The sequence below is a fragment of the Danio rerio genome, chromosome 9, assembly GCF_052040795.2.
Source record: "Danio rerio strain M-AB ecotype USA chromosome 9, GRCz13ab, whole genome shotgun sequence".
Classification (NCBI taxonomy): Eukaryota; Metazoa; Chordata; class Actinopteri; order Cypriniformes; family Danionidae; genus Danio; species Danio rerio.
Genome location: NC_141029.1, coordinates 1,662,684 through 1,682,547, shown reverse-complemented (window position 1 = coordinate 1,682,547; position 19,864 = coordinate 1,662,684). Strand labels below are relative to the sequence as shown.

At 38.4% G+C, this 19,864-nt stretch overlaps 1 protein-coding gene across 3 annotated transcripts; it reads left to right on the top strand.

Annotated features, from left to right (window-relative positions):
* Positions 1-1,876: 1,876 nt before the first annotated feature.
* On the top strand, positions 1,877-19,018 carry si:ch211-222f23.6. 3 transcript variants are annotated; one of them, XM_087265795.1, is made up of 7 exons: positions 1,877-2,044; positions 2,129-4,487; positions 4,586-4,921; positions 9,177-9,479; positions 15,081-15,192; positions 16,408-16,559; positions 17,638-19,018. In XM_087265795.1, the coding sequence occupies exons 2-7, from the start codon at positions 4,418-4,420 to the stop codon at positions 17,766-17,768; spliced, it is 1,104 nt and encodes a 367-aa protein (XP_087121921.1). In that variant the 5' UTR covers positions 1,877-2,044; positions 2,129-4,417; the 3' UTR covers positions 17,769-19,018. The 3 variants fall into 3 exon arrangements, 2 of the variants coding, with proteins under 2 accessions (XP_087121921.1, NP_001120876.1); XR_015498697.1 differs by lacking the exon at positions 15,081-15,192 and having other exon boundaries at positions 1,895-2,044; NM_001127404.1 differs by lacking the exon at positions 1,877-2,044 and having other exon boundaries at positions 4,303-4,487; positions 17,638-18,789.
* Positions 19,019-19,864: the final 846 nt, after the last annotated feature.

Genomic DNA, 19,864 nt, shown 5'->3' with positions numbered 1-19,864 from the left:
TATTGCAAAACACTATGTATTTAAAACCATATTCATTTGGAGTTGTAAAGGATAAACCATAGGTTAAAACCATAATAAAACCATTGTTTACCAGAAACCATTAATAAAATGCATATTTATATACCTTCTATTTTTTTTCGACAGACCTCCACTGATTGTACATAATGGTCTGTTAAATTATGCCTTAAGTTCACTTTGAAAACACTTGAGGTAAAGTTGCAGCTCCACCGACATCTAGTGGACAAAGAGAGTTTTGCAGCTTTCTCACAGTAAAAGCCATCCGTACATTAGCAGGTTTCCTTGTTTTGTGATTCAAGTTTTTTATTTATTTATTTCCCCCGTTTCTTTATGCTTTTGAATTGCATTATAGGACCTTGATCTTTCTCCCAACAACTTTCGGAAAAGTGACTTTTATGAACATTTCTAATAGTTTGCAGTGCTGTATTGTCTGGGTTGGTGTTGTATATTACGCTACAAAAACCTTGTAATAAACTGCAGCACATTTTCTGTTATTTTACACACTTATTTATCTATATATTGTATCATTTCTCTATATATTATATCTTAGGCCTAGTGCTGTCGCCTCACAGCAAGGTCGCATGGTTCAAGCCACGGCTGGGTCAGTTGGCGTTTCTGTGTGGAGTTTGCATTCCCACGTTCGAGGGTTTGCTCCGGGTGCTCCGGTTTCCCCTACAGTAGACTGAGTGTGTATGAATGTTTCCCATAGATGGGTTGCAGCTAGAGGGCATCCACTGCGTAAAACATATGCTGGACAAGTTGGCGGATCATTCTGCTGTGATGACCCCTGATTAATAAAAAGAAAATGAATGAATATATAAATTATATCTTATTTCTTATACGTTATAATATTTCAAATTTTTTTCTGCTGAAAAATCCAGCTTAAACCAGCCTAGTCTGGTTGGCTGGTTTTAGCTGGTCGACCAGGCTGGTTTTAGAGAGGTTTTGGCCACTTCCAGGCTGGTTTTCAGCCATTTCCAGCCTGGTCTTAGCTGGTCAGGCTGGAAAATGACCAGCTAAATCCAGCTAAAACCAGCTTGACAAGCCTGGTTTAAGCTGGTCATAGCTGGTTTTGGCTGGGCTCCCAGCCTGGCTAGGCTGGTCAAGCTGGTTTTAGCTGGTCATCTCCCAGCCTAACCATCTAAGACCAGGCTGGAAACCAGCCTGGAAGTGGCCAAACCCCTCTAAAACCAGCCTGGTCGACCAGCTAAAACCAGCCAACCAGCCTAAGCAGGTTTAAGCTGTTTTTTTCGCTGGGATAAAGTGTTAAGAACAGTCACTTTGTTAAACTGTTGAATTTTTAACATCAAAAGTGGACAGAGATTAAGGTCCCATAATGCAATTCACAAACAACAAAACAAAATCAGTACAGAAACTGTAAGCCTAACAGATATTTTACTGTGTAAATCTGGTACACAAAAAAGGTGTAGAGGACAAACTCAGCTTCACTCTAAAAAAAAAGGTCAGAACCGTGTTCTATCAGAACCGCATTGTCCTTAAAAATCCCAGTTTTATTTTTTTTACAGAAATCGGGTTGTTGCTAGAGCGGACCGGAAGTTAACGAGAAATATTTCTAATATTTATTAAATTTCTCATTTGTTGTATTTTATTAACGTCTACCCCCACCCCAACCCTAAACCCAACCGTCACAGTAATGTAAAATCAGTTGTTGTACCGAGTATTAGTTATCTATTAAATTACCCAATAAAATGTATTTTTTAACGCCTACCCCCAACCCAACCCTAAACCCAACCCTCACAGTACTGTAAAAATATTAATTATTGTTATACACTGTCATAAAAAATGCTGCTTTATTAATGTGCATATCGCACTTCCGGCCGGCCGCATATGCGATCTAGACTTTACCCAGAAAATCGTTCTGTGAGTGGTTTATTATTCCCGCCATTTTGTTTTTTTAATCCGTAACCGTCAAAGCAGCACCTGCAGCGGTAAACTCTAGATCGCATATGCGGCCAGCCGGAAGTTTCTGGAGCTCAACCATGACTACACAAAACTCTCTCAGCAGGTAATTTCGTTATCAAGTGTCGAAACACACTTTAACTTAAACATATAACTTTCCTACCAGTCTTGTCTTGTTTTTCTTTTTTAGTTTAACAGAACAACCCGCTCTTCCAAGAATGCTACTTCTCAGTGTGAGCAGCAGATGTGTTTTTTCCTAAACGTTTACTTGGGTTTGCGCATAACAATCACAAAAATATAAAGTTCAACTGAGAAAATGTGTTCAACTTAAAACTGTTGTATGAATTGTCATTTTCACTATAAGTTGATATCAATAAAAAATAATCGGTAACTGTAGGCCTATGTGCAATTAATGAAATATATAGGCCCACTCTTATGACCAACATTAATACTATTTATGAAAATATCGTGTTCTAGAGCACTTCCAAAGCATAGATCTTTATATAAGACTTATGACAAAGGTTCTATTTAGCATCAGAAAGGGTTCTGCTATTGTTATAAGTTTATATATTGTTATAAAAATCCTAATTTGGTATTGTTTTGAACTATATTTCCCTAATAACATTTAGCAAAGGTAAAGTTTCTTTTAAGAAGAATGTTTATGAGGTTTACCAGCCCTGAAACTGTAGAATATTTAATAAATAAATAAAAACAGGCAGGTTTGAGAAACACATCTAATAATTGCGACTATTGATCTTATTCTTAAATGCGGAGGTGCGCATGTTTTCGCGATTGTTTTGAAACTTCCGATTCAGTTTACTAGGAATAATAAACGGCAGAAAACGGTCAAACTACTATCTCTACAAACAAATGTTTGCATGACTATACAGACCAAGTAGAATAATATAATAAGAAAACATCAGTTTGCAACATCAAACAGCGAAACGAGCAGTTTTTAATGTCTACCCTGCTGAAAAATCCAGCTCAAACCAGCCTAGCATGGTTGGCTGGTTTTAGCTGGTTGACCAGACTGGTTTAAGAGAGGTTTTGGCCACTTCCAGGCTGGTTTCCAGCCATTTCCAGCCTGGTTTTAGCTGGACTGGCTGGGAGATGACCAGCTAAAACCAGCTTGACCAGCCTAGCCAGGCTGGGAGCCCAGCCAAAACCAGCTATGTCCAGCTTAAACCAGAATGGTCAAGCTGGTTTTAGATGGTTTTAGCTGGTCACTTTCCAGCCTGACCAGCTAAGACCAGGCTGGAAATGGCTGGAAACTAGCCTGGCAATGGCCAAAACCCCTCTAAAACCAGCCTGGTCGACCAGCTAAAACCAGCCAACCATCCTAGGCTGGTTTAAGCTGAATTTTTCAGCAGGATAAAAATGAATGAACGTGAATGAGACCGGAAGTCTCGAGCCAAAAAGATTCAAATGGCTGCGCCCGCTCGTACACAGAGAATAAGGTGAATAGTATAATTTAATTTATTGATCAATTTAACCCTTTGGGGTGACACGGTTGCGCAGTGGGTAGCGATGTCGCCTCACAGCAAGAAGGTCGCTGGTTTGAATCCCGGCTGAGTCAGTTGCCGTTTTTGGCATTCCTCAAAAATAACAATACACGTTTGTGCTCCATGTACAAAAGTCTCTTGCACAGCGAACACCAGCTGTTGACTTTTGAATAATGTCCTCTTGTGGCTGAATGTTGGCTGTATTTTGTTCCTTTAATCCACATCGTCCCATTGCATCTGTAATATGTTGCAACACAGACTCATTGTGGATACGTATTAGACTGTCTGCTTAAAATCTGCTGATTCTGCTCCTTCAACAGACATTTAATTGACTATAAGACACTTTGCAAGTACATGTCAACTTACACTAACACCAACCTAACAGTCTACTTATAATCTAATGAGAATTAGCTGGCATGTAGATGCAGAGTTCATGCTAAATTCAACAAAATAAATAGTGACCCATTCTTTTTTATTTAACTTACAGATGTTGCATGTTATTGTACCCAAGTGCTTTACACTCAAATGCCTTTAAAACACAAACAAGTGATAAAGTTTCAATCTGCTATTAGTTATTATACTTAGTTATTATACTTTATACAATATATTGTGTAGCCCTAAAGTGCAGCAATTTGATGGCATGCATTGCAAAATGTTGTGCTTCAGATTGAGAGATAAAAACTGAACAAAACATTTGCTCAGCGTGCAGCAGAGAACACATTATGACATTTGGCATTATGAGCTGTGACATAACCACAATAAAACCTTAGAAAACTTTATTATGCAACAGTTGCATATATTTCATGTCGACTCAAACTTTGTGGCGCTCTTTTTCTCTCCACTCCTCCCACATCCTCTTCATCTGACGTAATTTCAGTATAGTGTTGGGCACGGTTTAATTAGTTAAAGGCTGTTTAGCATTCAGTCACATTACACAGAGATAGCACAGCTGATAAGTTTGAACAGCTGAAGTTATCATGCATCTGCTCGAGGAAAGAAAAGCTTTTACCCTGTTCCTCTGTTTTCTCAAGTGCATCAGCACAGCCGGTAAGTCAAACACTTGCATTTCTGTTTGCCTTGCTTATTATCTTACAGAGAGAAAGTGTGTGTGATCTGCTTACTAATGTTTCTCTTTAATATTACAGGCGTCAAGAATTCTGTTCATAACAAAGCAGTCATGATAGGAGAGGATGCCACATTGTTTTGTGATCTGACTGCGACGCAAGAGAATACAAGTCGTGTTGTTTGGCAGAAACAGACAAGCGAAAACCACCAACCAGAGACTTTCTTTATCATTCACAAAGACGGTCGAACTGAACACCGTGATTTACAGGATCATGTTAGATTTGTTGGGAACCTCATGGAGAATAATGGATCGATTCAGCTAATGGGATTGAAGCTCGTGGATGATGGAATTTACACGTGCATTTTCACCATTAATGAGCAACAAGCCCAGAAAGTCATCAGCGTGACGGTACTTGGTAAGTCTGAAGGTCGTTTAATAATTCACACAGTGCTACTGTTATTTTGACTTGAGCCATTTCTGAACACAGTTGAAAATGTTATTACCAGTAAACTTCAAGATTCATCTAAATCAATGCATGCGGTCAACACGTGAGAGAGGATCTGCAGTGCATGGGAGAAAATTCATATTTTCTGATGACTGTGAATACTTTGAGGACTTGGTGTGATTGTGTATTTTTATTTTTCACAAGGGACATAATAAATCCAAAAGACTAGTTTTCATTGGTGGTCCCTTTTCCAAGATGTTAAAGGCCTATACCAATAAAAATACAAACCAAAATATAGTAATTACTGTATTACAGTTTTTCTCGATTGCTTGGATGCAGTTGTCAACTGAAAATCCACATTTTCAAAACAGTTAACACACAGGCCTAAACTGCAGCACTCATGGTCAAAATGACACATTTTGCTTGCAAAAGGCACATATCATGTCAAAACATTTAACATATGCAACAAAAGCTAGTTTTACCTTCAAACAACACACCTTGCAAACAAGTATATGAGCTCTTTCAACTAATCATTACACAATGGACAACAAAATACAAAATACAGAACTCAAAATGCACCACCATTGCTTGCCATTGTAGCTTATAGCCAATGGCATTTGTTGTCTCTATTTGGGCTGTCAAATTCGCCTTTTTGCAAAGAATTGGATCAAGAATAAGATGTGCTTTGATTGAATATATATTGAATTCATGACATTTTTCAAACTGCGGCTGAAAACCGAAATATTGTATATAAAAAAAACAGACAAAAGTAATAAAATACTGTAAATATTAGAGAAAACACATGTAAACCATATACAGTCAAAACTATTGGGAGTATAGGACACAGCCATATTGACCTCCTCCATCAATGCTGGCACAGAACAACACAGAGCTTCCATCGTTTATATAAGGTTTGCAGAATGATGGCTAATTGAAGATTTGTGTGAAGGAGTGTCAAACCGGTGCTTCAGTGATTTCATACTGATGTTGGTAGTTTTTAATAGTTAGGAATAGATGGATTCTGTTCGGTTACCAAAACTAAAACAATGGAGTTTGGACTGCTTGAATGATATCTGTGTTACAGTTTTTCTTGTTTGCTTTGACCTGGTTAAAGAAACTAGGTTCCACTTCATTTTCATTTTCACTATCCCAGCAGAGCAAAAGACCGGTCTTGCAAATGTGTAAACCCTTTCTCATTGGGTTGACACATTTTCCCCACCATTTTTCAAAACAGCTAACACAGATGTCATTCAAGCAGTCCAAGCTCCATTGTTTTAGTTATGGTAACCAAACAGAAACCATCTATTCCTAACTATTAGAAACTACCAACATCAATATGAATTCAGTGAAGCACCGGTTTGACACTACTACACACAAATATTCAAAAAGCAATCAGTCTGCAAACCTTATAAAACGGTGGAGGGTCTGTGTTGTTCTGTGACAGCATGGATGGAGGAGGTCAATAGTGGCTATGTCTTATACTCCCAATAGTTTTGACTGTATATGGTTTACATGTGTTTTCTCTAATACTTACAGTATTTTATTACTTTTGTCTGTTTTTACAGTATTTCAGTTTTCAGCCACAGTTTGAAAATTGTCATGAATTCAATATAAATGTAATCAAAGCATTTCTTATTCTGGATTCAATTCTTTGCAAAAAGGCGAATTTGACAGCCCAAATAGAGACAACAAATGGCATTGGCAATAGGCTACAATGACAAGCAATGGTGGTGCACTGAGTTCTGTATTTTGTTGTCCATTGTGTAATGATTAATTGAAGAGCTCATATACTTGTTTGTAAGTTGTGTTGTTTGAAGGTAAAACTAGCTTTTGTTGCATATTTTAAATGTTTTGACATGATATGTGCCTTTTGCAAGCAAAATGTGTCATTTTGACCATGAGTGCCGCTGTTTAGGCCTGTGTGTTAACTGTTTTGAAAATGTGGAGTTTCATCTGACAACTACATCCAAGCAATCAAGAAAAACTGTAACTGTTTGGAAAAATGGTAGGGAAAATGTGTCAACCCAATGAGAAAGGGTTTACACATTTGCAAGACCGGTTCTCTGCTCTGCTGGGATAGTGATGAGGAAAATGAAGAGGAACCTAGTTTCTTTAACCAGGTCAAAGCAAACTAGAAAAACTGTAATCAGTATTCTTTCTGTAGAATACAGGCAAAAATATTTCCAGTACTGGGTTGCGGCTGGAAGGGCATCCACTGCGTAAAACATGTGGTGGATAAGTTGGCGAATAAAAAAATGAATGAATGAACAGGCAAAAATACATTCAAACTACAACCCCAAATCAAAAAAAGGTTGGGACAGTATGAAAAATGAAAATAAAAAAGCAAGTAGTGATTTCAAAATTTACTTTGACTTGTATTTAATCGCAGAAAATAAAACAAACATTATTTAATGTGTTCCTCATGATTTATATGATATATAAATTTGCTCTGAATTATTAGTTTATTATTAGTTTATTTTCTCCCAATTTCTGTTTAACACATTTCTGCACATAATAGTTTAAATAACTCCTTTTTAATAACTGATTTAATTTTATCTTTGCTATGATGACAGTGGATAATATTAGACTAGATATTCTTCAAGACACTAGTATTCAGCTTAAAGTGCATTTAAAGGCTTTACTAGGTTAATTAGGGTAATTGGGCAAGTTATTATATAATGATGGTTTGTTCTGTAGACTATCGAAAAAAAATATAGCTTAAATGGGCTAATACTGTTGTCCTTAAAGTGATTTTTGGAAAAAGGGGGACTAATGATTCTGACTTTAACTGTATCTAAACAATTTTGGTTCTTGGAACACATTTCAAAAGAAGTTTGTATCAGTAAAGCATTTACCACTTTGTAATGTTGCCGTTCCTTTTTTTACAACACTTAAAAGACGTTTAGGGACTGAAGATACCAAGTGAAGTGTTTTAGGTGTAGGTTTGCTCTTGCAAACAAGTCTTAAGGTGGGTGGATTTTGCAGTTTGATGTGTGCAGAATGTGGTTTTGCATTGTCTTGAGAAAGCAGTCTCATTTCTATCACTCTTTAAAGGTTTTGGTTTCTGTTTGTGTCATTGTAAATGCTCAGTCTCGTTAAGAGCTGATTTACATTTTTCTGTGTTTGTGGAAAACAACAGGCGAGTCAGCCGACCCAATATATGACCAGGCAAAGCAGGATTCCCGCGATGACCACCGGCACAATATTGCTCTTTGTTATGAGCCGCAGTTTCAGTTTAAATGTAGTAAAGGCGTTTGTGACGCCGTTCCCTTTTGCGATTGCCGGCTGACCGCTTACCTCCATGTGGAGGGCTTTTCCCCCGCAAACAGTTTGTCTGGTTAACTCATCCCGTACGTCCGCGGCCTTGAGACGCAAAGAGAAGTTGAACAAGGCGACAATGACGACCAGGTTCGAGTTTGGGGAAGAAAGGTTCCAGAAATCATGTAAGACAAAAACAGACTCCAAAAAAAAAAGTGAACGAGTTCATAACGGGCTGAGAATGTGGTAGAATCCAAAAACATGGTAAAAATCAGACGAGGGCTTTTCTTTTTCTGGACGGCTTTTTTTTTTGTAAATTGTTGGTTGGGTTTAGGGAAGTGGGCGGGCAGGCGGGTCAATCGGTAAAACTGGTTGGGTTTAGGGGAGGAGGAGGGTAGGCCTTTATTGATTCGATTGATTGGCCGATCAATGTCAATCATTCAGCCAGTCAGATAGACGGTCTTTCCACAGGGGCCTCTCGCGGATTCGCGAAACAAAAACTGCACAGATTCGTACCTCCCGGGACGTATTTTGCGGTCTCCAGAAACGTCCGCGGGACTATGTTCTCAGAATTAGCCTGGGTTGGTTTGTTTGCATAATAGTCCCCCTCCAATTCCCCTATAGTGCATGTGTTTGGACTGTGGGGGTAACCGGAGTACCCGGAGGAAACCCACTCTAATATGGGGAGAACATGCAAACTCCACACAGAAATGCCAACTGACCCGGCCGGGACTCGAACTGGTGACCTTCTGGCTGTGAGGCCACAGTGCTTACCACTCAGCCACCATGCTGATCAATAAATGCAATAGTACATTTAAAACATTGGGTGGGGGGGGGGGGGTGTATTTGAATAAATTGACAAAAACGCAATGTATTTATATTTTTAGTTGTCTTTAAAGGAAGTGTCCACCTCACATAGCCATGTTCAAAAAAGCCCTAATTGATTTGTTGTGTTTTGTTTTCCCAGTTCCTCCTGTGGGTAGTGTGATGGGGAGTACTCATGTTTCCGGAGCTTTCAGTGTTGATCTGGCTTCATGTATGGCTTCAGGAGCCCGGCCGGCAGCTCGAGTGTTTTGGAGATTAGGAGCCCTGAACACCTCACTGAACACACATACCAGCTCCACGGAGCACTCAGACGGCACCTTCACAGTCCAGTCCCACATATATGGTGTGCCATCCAAACATTTACACCAGAAGAAGATCCAGTGTGTGGTCCAGCACATCACATTCACAGAGGACCTGGAGTTAGAGTACCAGATCAATGTCCACTGTGAGTAATATATATCAAATATGTCAAATGTACAGTACTTTATAACACAGTCACACAGTCACACTTTACAATTAGAATTTGTTCGTTAATGATAATTATGGCATTTATTAACAATGGACAATACTTGTAGTTCAGCAGTAACACTTTAGTGTAGGTCACAATTCATGCTATATTGTCTGCCTGTTATTAAGTTATTAGCTGTATGATCGTTTTCTGCATCCCTAATTCTACCCCAAACCCAACTTATACCTTACAATAATAAACAGCTACTAAGTAGTTTATTAAGCTAGTAATGAAACAAAACATTAAATTAGACACAAAATGTTGTTCTGAACCATAATAGTTTTAATGATACAAATCCTTTAATTAAACACAAAGCTGACAGACACTAAACAGCTGATGGAGTATACACTAACCTGCGCATTATTCAGACACTAGATGGAGACAAACAGTCAAAAACACAACAGAAACTAAAACAGCTGATGGAGTATACACTAACCTGCGCATTATTCAGACACTAGATGGAGGCAAACAGTCATAAACACAACAGAAACTAAAACAGCTGATGGAGTATACACTAACCTGCGCATTATTCAGACACTAGATGGAGGCAAACAGTCATAAACACAACAGAAACTAAAACAGCTGATGGAGTATACACTAACCTGCGCATTATTCAGACACTAGATGGAGACAAATAGTCATAAACACAACAGACACTAATACAGCTGATGGAGTATACACTAACCTGCGCATTATTCACACAGTAGATGGAGACAAACAGTCAAAAACACAATAGACACTAATACAGCTGATGGAGTATACACTAACCTGCACAATATTCAGACACTAGATGGAGACAAACAGCCAAAAACACAATAGACACTAAAACAGCTGATGGAGTATACACTAACCTGCGCATTATTCAGACACTAGATGGCGCCAAACAGTCAAAAACACAACAGAAACTAAAACAGCTGATGGAGTATACACTAACCTGCGCATTATTCAGACACTAGATGGAGACAAATAGTCATAAACACAACAGACACTAAACAGCTGATGGAGTATACACTAACCTGCGCATTATTCAGACGCTAGATGGAGACAAACAGTCAAAAACACAACAGAAACTAAAACAGCTGATGGAGTAAACACTAACCTGCACATTATTCAGACACTAGATGGAGACAAACAGTCAAAAACACAACAGAAACTAATACAGCTGATGGAGTATACACTAACCTGCGCATTATTCAGACACTAGATGAAGACAAATAGTCATAAACACAACAGAAACTAAAACAGCTGATGGAGTATACACTAACCTGCGCATTATTCACACAGTAGATGGAGACAAACAGTCAAAAACACAATAGACACTAATACAGCTGATGGAGTATACACTAACCTGCACAATATTCAGACACTAGATGGAGACAAACAGCCAAAAACACAATAGACACTAAAACAGCTGATGGAGTATACACTAACCTGCGCATTATTCAGACACTAGATGGCGCCAAACAGTCAAAAACACAACAGAAACTAAAACAGCTGATGGAGTATACACTAACCTGCGCATTATTCAGACACTAGATGGAGACAAATAGTCATAAACACAACAGACACTAAACAGCTGATGGAGTATACACTAACCTGCGCATTATTCAGACACTAGATGGAGACAAACAGCCAAAAACACAACAGAAACTAAAACAGCTGATGGAGTATACACTAACCTGCGCATTATTCAGACGCTAGATGGAGACAAACAATCAAAAGCCATGTATTCACTGATGGTCAAGGGGATTCTCAGTTCCTGGATGAGCCTGTGTTATATGGCGGTTGTTATCTGAGAATAACATACCTTGGAATGTCTCGGAATCAAGTATTCCAGTCAGCCGTGTAATAACATTAGTTAATACACTGTGAGTTAACATGCACTAATTATAAATGACTGTATTTTCATTAACTAACATTAGGAAAGATGAATACATACTGTAATAAGCATGTTGTTTGCTGTTTGTCTATGTTTAAAACATACATTAACTAACTTTAACTAATATAGTCGTATTGAAAAGTATATAAATGTTGTAAACTGTATGTTTACACTGTTCTGAAAATACAAGTCACTACAACAGTGAACACTTCAGCTTTCAATCCACCTGTTTTTATGAGCTTGTTAGGAAAAATGCTTAATGGAAACCCCAAGATGGGCATAAATTTGGAAAATGTGCATAAAAGTGGGATAAACTTTTTATATTTCTATGTAAAAATGCGCATAAACACTGATGAAAACACCATTTACCAAATACATTCCAGCATGCACATTAAAAAAAAGTCATGAGATTTAGTTTGAAAAGATTATGCGATGATAAAAATGTATGTAACAGGGTTTATTAATGGACAAATCAGCAGAGCCAGCACATTGTAAAGCATCTGACAAAAGTTTGTCTAGCATTAGGCAGTAGGGATTATATGTGGATCCACAATAATAATTTAGAGAATGGTGAGGAAAATTCCAGACTGATTTGACAATTTTTCAGCTTAGTGCACAGGTGTCAAAGCCAGTTCCTGGAGTGCCGCAGCTCTGCACAGTTTAGTTCCTACCCTGCTTTAACCAACCCAGGCTCATTCTGAAAAACGTAGCCCTGCGGACGTTTCTAGAGACCGCAGTATGTCCCGGAAGGTACGTATTTTTGCAGTTTTTGTTTTCGCGAATCCGCGAGAGGCCGCTGTGTGTGGTCTTTCATATCTCAAATTTCTCTTGCGAGTGCCGTTTGCGCCTGCGATGTTCTTGCATAAACCCACCAGAGGCCGCTGTCGACTGACCGTCTGTCTAACTGACTGAATGAGTGGATGACTGACTGGCCGGCCGGCCAATCGACTGACCCACCCTCCTCTTTTCCTAAACCAGGGGTTTTCAAAGTGTGAGGCGCGCCTCCCCTGGATGGCGCCAGAGCATGTCAGGGGAGGCGCGGAAAAAAATATTATATAATAACAATATAATTATTAAGGTTAATTATTATATGTATTTTTTATTATATTTAAACGTTTTAATTAAACAAATCAAAAAAAATAATACGTCAAATATAAGAAAACCTTTTTTACCCAGAAGGCCATAGCTTTGAATTCGCTTCTGTTTGGCAAGCCCGCCAATACGGGTATATGCCTGCTGATACAATGGATCGGTTTCAGAGACCCCCCGATTCAAAGCCTTCAAGTTCAGGGCTTAAACCCAAAAGACGACGATATGATTATCAGTATTTGAGTTTAGGATTTACGTGGACAGGACCAGCTGATGAACCACGACCTTTATGTGTGGTTTGTCAAGATATTTTGGCTAATGACAGCATGAGACCCGCTAAACTTCGTCTGTTTTGACTGGGATGGACAGTTCTTGGATCTGTTCTATTCATATTGAACCATCATCCTAGTTTTGAAAACGTTATATTAAAATACTTATTACTCTGTAAATAATTGCACTTTCATGCAAATGATGATAAAAGTGAGTTAACAGTCTGACATCTGTCTGTGTCTTTATATATACTGTATATGTGTGTGTGTGTGTGTGTGTGTGTGTGTGTGTGTGTGTGTGTGTGTATGTGTGTGTGTGTGTGTGTGTGTGTGTATGTGTGTGTGTGTGTGTGTGTGTGTGTGTGTGTGTGTGTGTGTGTGTGTGTATGTCTGTGTGTGTGTGTGTGTGTGTTTGCGTGTGTGTTTGAGAGGAGGGGGGCGCCAATGGATAAGTTGTGTAAAAAGGGAGGCCCACTGTCTTAGACTTTGAAAAACCCAGCCCTAAACCCAACCAATTTTACCGATTGACCCGCCCACCCACTTACTTCCCTAAATCCAACTGACGATTTACAAAAGCTGTCCAGAAAAAGAAAAGCCCTCGTTCGATTTTCACCACGTTTTCAGATTTTACCACATTCTCACCCTGTTCTTCACTCGTTCGTTTTATTTTTTGGTTTCTGTTTTTGTCTTACCTGATTTCTGGAACCTTTCTTCCCCAGACTCAAACGCAGTCGTCATCATCGGGGTCAACTCCTCTCTGCGTGTCAAGGTCTGAAAAGAAGTCATACCGCGCCGTAGCGTTCGCTTAAAAAAAATTAAATGCAGCCATATGTACCTCTGGCTACATAATTCGCGGTCTCCAGAAACCTGCTGGACTACGTTTTCAGAATGAGTCTGGTCAGTACCCAGCAGGCACACAACGTCATATAATGGTATTTGGTTATTTTCAACCCAGGCTCATTCTGGAAACGTAGCCCTGCAGACGTTTCTGGAAATCGCAATTTACGTGGCCGGAGGTACGTATGGCCGCATTTCGTTTTTTTCGAGCGAACGCTACGGGGCGGTGTGACATGCTCCTCTTCTTCGCGCTCACCGGCTGACGGCTCACCTCCGTGTGGAGGGCTTTCCCGCCGCAACCAGTTTGTCCGCTTAGCTCATAGTGCTATGTAGGCCCGGAGGAGGAGGAGCCGTCCGCGGCGACGACCTAGTTCGAGTCCGGGGAAGAGCGATTCCAGAAATCAGGGAAGATGAAAAACAGAATCCAAAAAATAAAAGCGAACAAGTTCGTGATGGGGCGAGAACGCGGTGAAATCCGAAAACGCGGTTAAAATCGGACGAGGGCTTTTGCTTTTCTATTCTGGACTGCTTTTGTAAATCGTCGCTTGGGTTTAAGGGAGGAGGAGGATGGCTGGGTCGCCCAGTCGATCGTTCAGTCATTCAGTTAGTCGGACAGACGGTCGCTCAACAGCGGCCTCCAGCTGCTTTTCACGTGAGAACAGCGCGGCTGCGAAAAAGCGCACACATCGGCCTCTCGCAGATTCGCGAAAACAAAAACTGCACAAATACGTACCTCCCGGAACGTATTTTGCGGTCTCCAGAAACGTCCGCGGGGCTACGTTTCCACAATGAGCCTGGGTTGAATGTTTCGGTTGCGACTTCAGGAGAACCAAAAATCCAATGTCAGTTGAACGTCAAATGATGTCATAACAAGATGTCCATACAACATCAGTATAACATCAGTAGACGTTGATCTATGGTTGATTTTAGGTTATGGCATTAACTAACCAAAGTCAAATGTCATCTTAATGTCATAATGTGACGTCCATACAACGTCAAAGTGTAACATCAGTAGACGGTGATCTTAATATCATTAATTTAATTCGCATCTTTGGGAAACATAACTACTGATGATGACCTGCAGCTCTGTGAGTGTGTCAGTGTCCAGATTGAAATCAGCTGTGGCTGGTAAGCATGATGGGACGTGAAGTCCAGGTGAACGGCTGCTGGAGTGTACATATAGCTGGAGTGCCCTCAAGTTAGTCTGGTGGGCACTCCAGCTAATGATTGTAACTGTTGTTTATTTTATTGTTTCCCCTTGGTTCATTATATTTCTGTGTTCATTTTTATGTTCGGAGAGAAATCTAGCCTGTGTTGTTTTTCCTGTTATGGGTGTCAGTGGTGAACACGCTATTTAGCACGTTACGAGTCTACCAAAATCACGAACGAGTTTTAAATCATCTTTGTCGGTAGTCAGTATTGTTGTATTTTGGTTTATCTTTATTTGGGATGTTTGTCTCTTAGATCCTCCAGATCTGGTGATTATCAGTCCTGATGATCCAAATAACCCAGCAGAGGCTGAAGAATATCATTGTGAAGTGGACTGTAACCCAACACCAACTTACATCTGGAAGCGGTAATGAATAGTTTGATCATTACTGCTTTTAAAAAAAGTACTATGTAAGCTTAATTGAGGTGGCAGTGGTTAGCACTGTGGCCTCACAAAAAGAAGGTCGCTGGTTCGAGTTCCAGCTGGGTCAGTTGGCGTTTCTGTGTGGAGTTTGCATGTTCTCCCCGTGTTGGTGTGGGTTTCCTCCGGGTGCTCCGGTTTCCCCCACAGTCGCATGCGATATAGGTGATTTAATGAACTAAATTAATCGTAGTGTGTGAGTGTGATGGGTGTGGGTGTTTCCTAGTACTGGGTTGCAGCTAGAAGGGCATCCGCTTTGTAAAACATATGCTGGAATAGTTTGTGGTTTATTCCACTGTGGCGACCCCTGAATTAGAGACTAAGCTGATGGAAAATTAAATGAATGAATAAATGTAAGCTTAATTTACTTATCTATTTTGGATTATGTAAACCAATATAAAGTTTGAAAATCTGTCAAAAAGGCAAGTAACACTTAACATTGCCATCAAATCTGCGCAAATATTATCAAATATTTCTGTTAGATATACCTAAAGCAAATTATTTTTCTATTTAAACCACTACACAGACATACATCAGACGTACACCAGATGCGCTAGTAAACCCTGGATCTCCAAAACCCTCCAAACATATTTTCAAATAGGCACTATTCTTACAAATAATGAATCTAAACATTTATATTCTTGCCTTAAAGTGTCTCAAAAGTGAATTATGTAGTCTAACAACCAGTATTTGTCAAACTATAGTGAGTTTAGACCACATATTATCACATATAAACTCAAAATAATTCGGCCTAATTAGTGTTGGATTGTCTCCAGAACAAACCACTGTTATACAATGACTTGCCTAATTACCCTAACTTTACCCTAATTACCCTAGTGAAGCCTTTACATGTCACTTTAAGCTGAATACTAGTGTCTTGAAGAATATCTAGTCTAATATTATTTACTGTCATCATGACACAGAGAAAATAAATCAGTTATTAGAGATGAATGATTAAAACTATTATGATTAGAAATGTGTTGAATAAAAATCTTCTCTCCTTTAAACAGATATTGGGGGGAAAATACAGGAGGGTGAATACTTAAGACTTCAACTGTATTTATACACTATATGTATTGCAAATTTCCATCTCTTTGTTTGGTAAATACATACTGGTGAGGTAGTGTTGTCATATCATTACCCGTGTGTCATTATTCACAGAATGAATGAAAGTGAGGGAAGAGCTCCTCGTTATGAAGGCAACAAGCTTTTCTTGCCAAAATCCTCAGTTGATTTGAATGGTGTTTACATCTGTACAGCATCAAACCAGTATGGAAGTGCTTCAGGAAGTGTCCTCCATGTCAATCTCACCGGTGAGTATTTATATATATTTATATATATATATATATATATATATTTTTTTTTTTTAATATTAATTAGATTTTTAAATAAATTTTGTTTAATTGTATTTTCAGTTCAGCTCATATTCTTCTGTTCTTTTCCATTTTGTAATTATGAATAACCAGGCATTTAGCAGATGCTTTAATGAAACACAATTTACACCGTTGAGCAAATAAGCAAAACAAAAAAAGCTTAAAAACATCGATTAACATCAAGCTGGAGCAGATGTGAAATGCAGAAAAGTAGAATAGGATTTTAAATGCTTGTTTGAAAGTGTTTGTGTTTTCATTACATTGTGGGACGAAATGTCCCCACAAGTATAGCAATACCTGTACATTTTGGCTCATTTCTTCATATTAGTATAGCAACTATAGAATTACCACTACAAATTAGGTAATATAGTTTTTGTGTTGCCATAGCAACTGTAGGATCACCACAGTGGATTAGTTACTATAGTTGTTGTGTTGCCATAGCAACTGTTGAATCACCACAACAGACTAGTTATTATAGTTGTTGTGTTGCCATAGCAACCGTAGAATCACAACAGATTAGTTATTATAGTTTTTGTGTTGCCATAGCAACTGTAGAATCACCACAACAGATTAGTTACAATAGTTGTTGTGTTGCCATAGCAACTGTAGAATAACCAGAACAGGTTAGTTAGTATGGTTGTTGTGTTACCGTAGCAACTGTAGAATCACCACAACAGAATAGTTACAATAGTTGTTGTGTTACCATAGCAACTGCAGAATCACCACGGCAGATTAGTTACTATAGTTGCAGTGTTGTAGTTGTGGTGATAGTTGTTGTGACCAAATGTCTCCACAAATATAGCAATACCTGTAAATTTTGACCTTTTTTGTCTCTGAGTAAAAATGGCTGATAAATCACACAAAACGGCATCAAAAATGCATTTTAAGCTTTAACGAGCAACAAAAACTGTGAAATCAATCATCACAGCTACAGTATGAGTTGATTATGATACAGATTGTTGTTTTCATGTAACCTGACTGATCTTTTTCTTTCAATCCTCAATTCCGTGTTTTGCAGGATGCAGTGTTTTCCGCTGGTGTATTCTCGGTGTCATCTTCATTGTTGTCCTCTGCTCTTCTGTGGTCCTCAAATATTCAAGTGGTAGAAAAACTTGTGGTGTGCTTATTAAGAAACAGGGGCGGACTTAGACACAATTTCAGGCCAGACAATTCCACACCCACCCAGATAATCTTTTGAGAAATGAACAGTGGGCGTCTATTGAGAAACGAATAACTGGCCAAATGTTTGGCAAATGTAAGAGTATAAAGAATAAGACTCTTCACGGTATGTCCATTATTTCCTAATCTACTCTGTCTTTGCTGAAGAAGACGTCAGTGTTTATCATGTTTTCTATGTACTTTTGTTTGTACCACGTGATTCCTTTGGTCAGTTTTCCCGCTTTTTACAATATTTGTGTTTTTATTAGTTCCACCATTTATTAGTTTTACCTATTTGTATTTGAGTTCATAATGTCCTGTGTATTTATACACGTGAGTACCGGTCTTATATTCTTATATATCTGTGTTCCCAGTTAAGTGTTTTTTTAAAAGGGAAAAAAGTGTTTGTGTGAATATGAGAGTGTGTATGGGTGTTTCCCAGTACTGGGTTACACCTAGAAGGGCATCCGCTGCGTAAAACATATGCTGAAATTACAAACCACAGGAGAGGGACAATTCTCCAGCAGGATAGCGCTCCTTCTCATACTTCAGCCTCCACATCAAAGCTCCTCAAAGCAGAGAAGGTGAAGCTGCTCCAGGATTGGCCAGCCCAGTCACCAGACATGAACATTATTGAGCATGTCTGGGGTAAGATGAAGAAGTAGGAATCATTGAAGATGAATCCAATGAAAAACTCTGGGAGTCCTGCATGAAGGCTTTCTTCTTCATTCCAGATGACTTTATTAATCAGTGATTTGAGTCATGTCAGAGATGTATGGATGCAGTCCTCCAAGCTCATGATGGAGTCAGACACAATATTCATTCTGTCTCCACTGCAGCAGGACTTTATATTCTATACTGGACATTATTTCTGTTCAGTGATGAGACTTTAGTCTAAGCAGAGTCAGACGTTACTGTACTAAAGAAATCATTAATAATCAAGGCATGATCAGATTTTATTGTGCTCAAATAAGCAAAATCTAGAGGCCTTTACCTTTCATATAAGACATTTCTGATACCAAATGATCAACTAGAAGTCAAGTTATTATTTGCTGTTCCTAAAACATGGACAGACAAGACTTTTGTCAGGTAGTGCATTTTACATTCACATGCAATTATTTTGCCAGAGTGCCCTCTTGTGGTTCCACTATGGCCTTTCTGCAGACAAATTGTGTTCACTTAGTTCTATATTTTCATCAGCTGCTTTTAAAAAATATATAACTTAAAGCACATGAAATAAATGCATCTGCCTGTGTCTTACTGTAAATCAAAATGCAGTTTATTTGCCAGATAACACACCCAAAACATTACATTATTGACTAATAGCGTTATATTTACCATTATGTGGCGACACGGTGGCTCAGTGGTTAGCACTGAGACCTCACAGCAAGAAGGTCGCTGGTTTGAGTCCCGGCTGTATGGAGTTTGCATGTTCTCCCCGTGTTGGCGAGGGTTTCCTCCGGGTGCTCTGGTTTCCCTCACAGTCTAAACACATGCGCTATAGGGGAATTGATCAACTAAATTGGCATTAGTGTATGAGTGTTCGTGCACATTAAAACATAACAGAAGTCAAAAAGAAACAGCTAAATCAAATGAAAATTTGTAAATGTGTAGTATAGATTGTTAAATACATGTAATTAATATATTTAAACTTCCTGTGATGTGAAACAGTTTCACTCACATTTTAAAATTGTTTTATAACCTAAAATATTACGAACTGATTTAAATATAAAAAATAATTAATTGTTTTATAACATAAAAAGTAGTAGAAATATTTTTTTCTGTTAAAAAAATATTAACAGAATAGCTTAAAAAATTAACAGAATAGCTTAAACATGTTATAATTATTTATATTTCATTATTTTAGTAAATGCTATCAAATGAAGAAGAGAATATATATTTTATTTATATTATTATTATTATTATTATTATTATTAATGTCGACGAGTCTCTTATTTAACTAATCTTTTCAACTTGAAAAAAATCATATTTATAAAAAAATAAATCATATATTTATATAAAATAAAATATTATGCATTGATCATTCAAGTTCTACATGTGTTTGTTAAGATAAAAGTAGACTCATT

Excerpts from the sequence above, each read along its gene's own strand:
- si:ch211-222f23.6 (XM_087265795.1), top strand. The coding sequence starts at position 4,418 with ATGCATCTGCTCGAGGAAAGAAAAGCTTTTACCCTGTTCCTCTGTTTT. Across the intron at positions 4,922-9,176 it reads CATCAGCGTGACGGTACTTG|TTCCTCCTGTGGGTAGTGTG; the intron begins GTAAGTCTGAAG and ends TTGTTTTCCCAG. Across the intron at positions 15,193-16,407 it reads CCAACTTACATCTGGAAGCG|AATGAATGAAAGTGAGGGAA; the intron begins GTAATGAATAGT and ends CATTATTCACAG.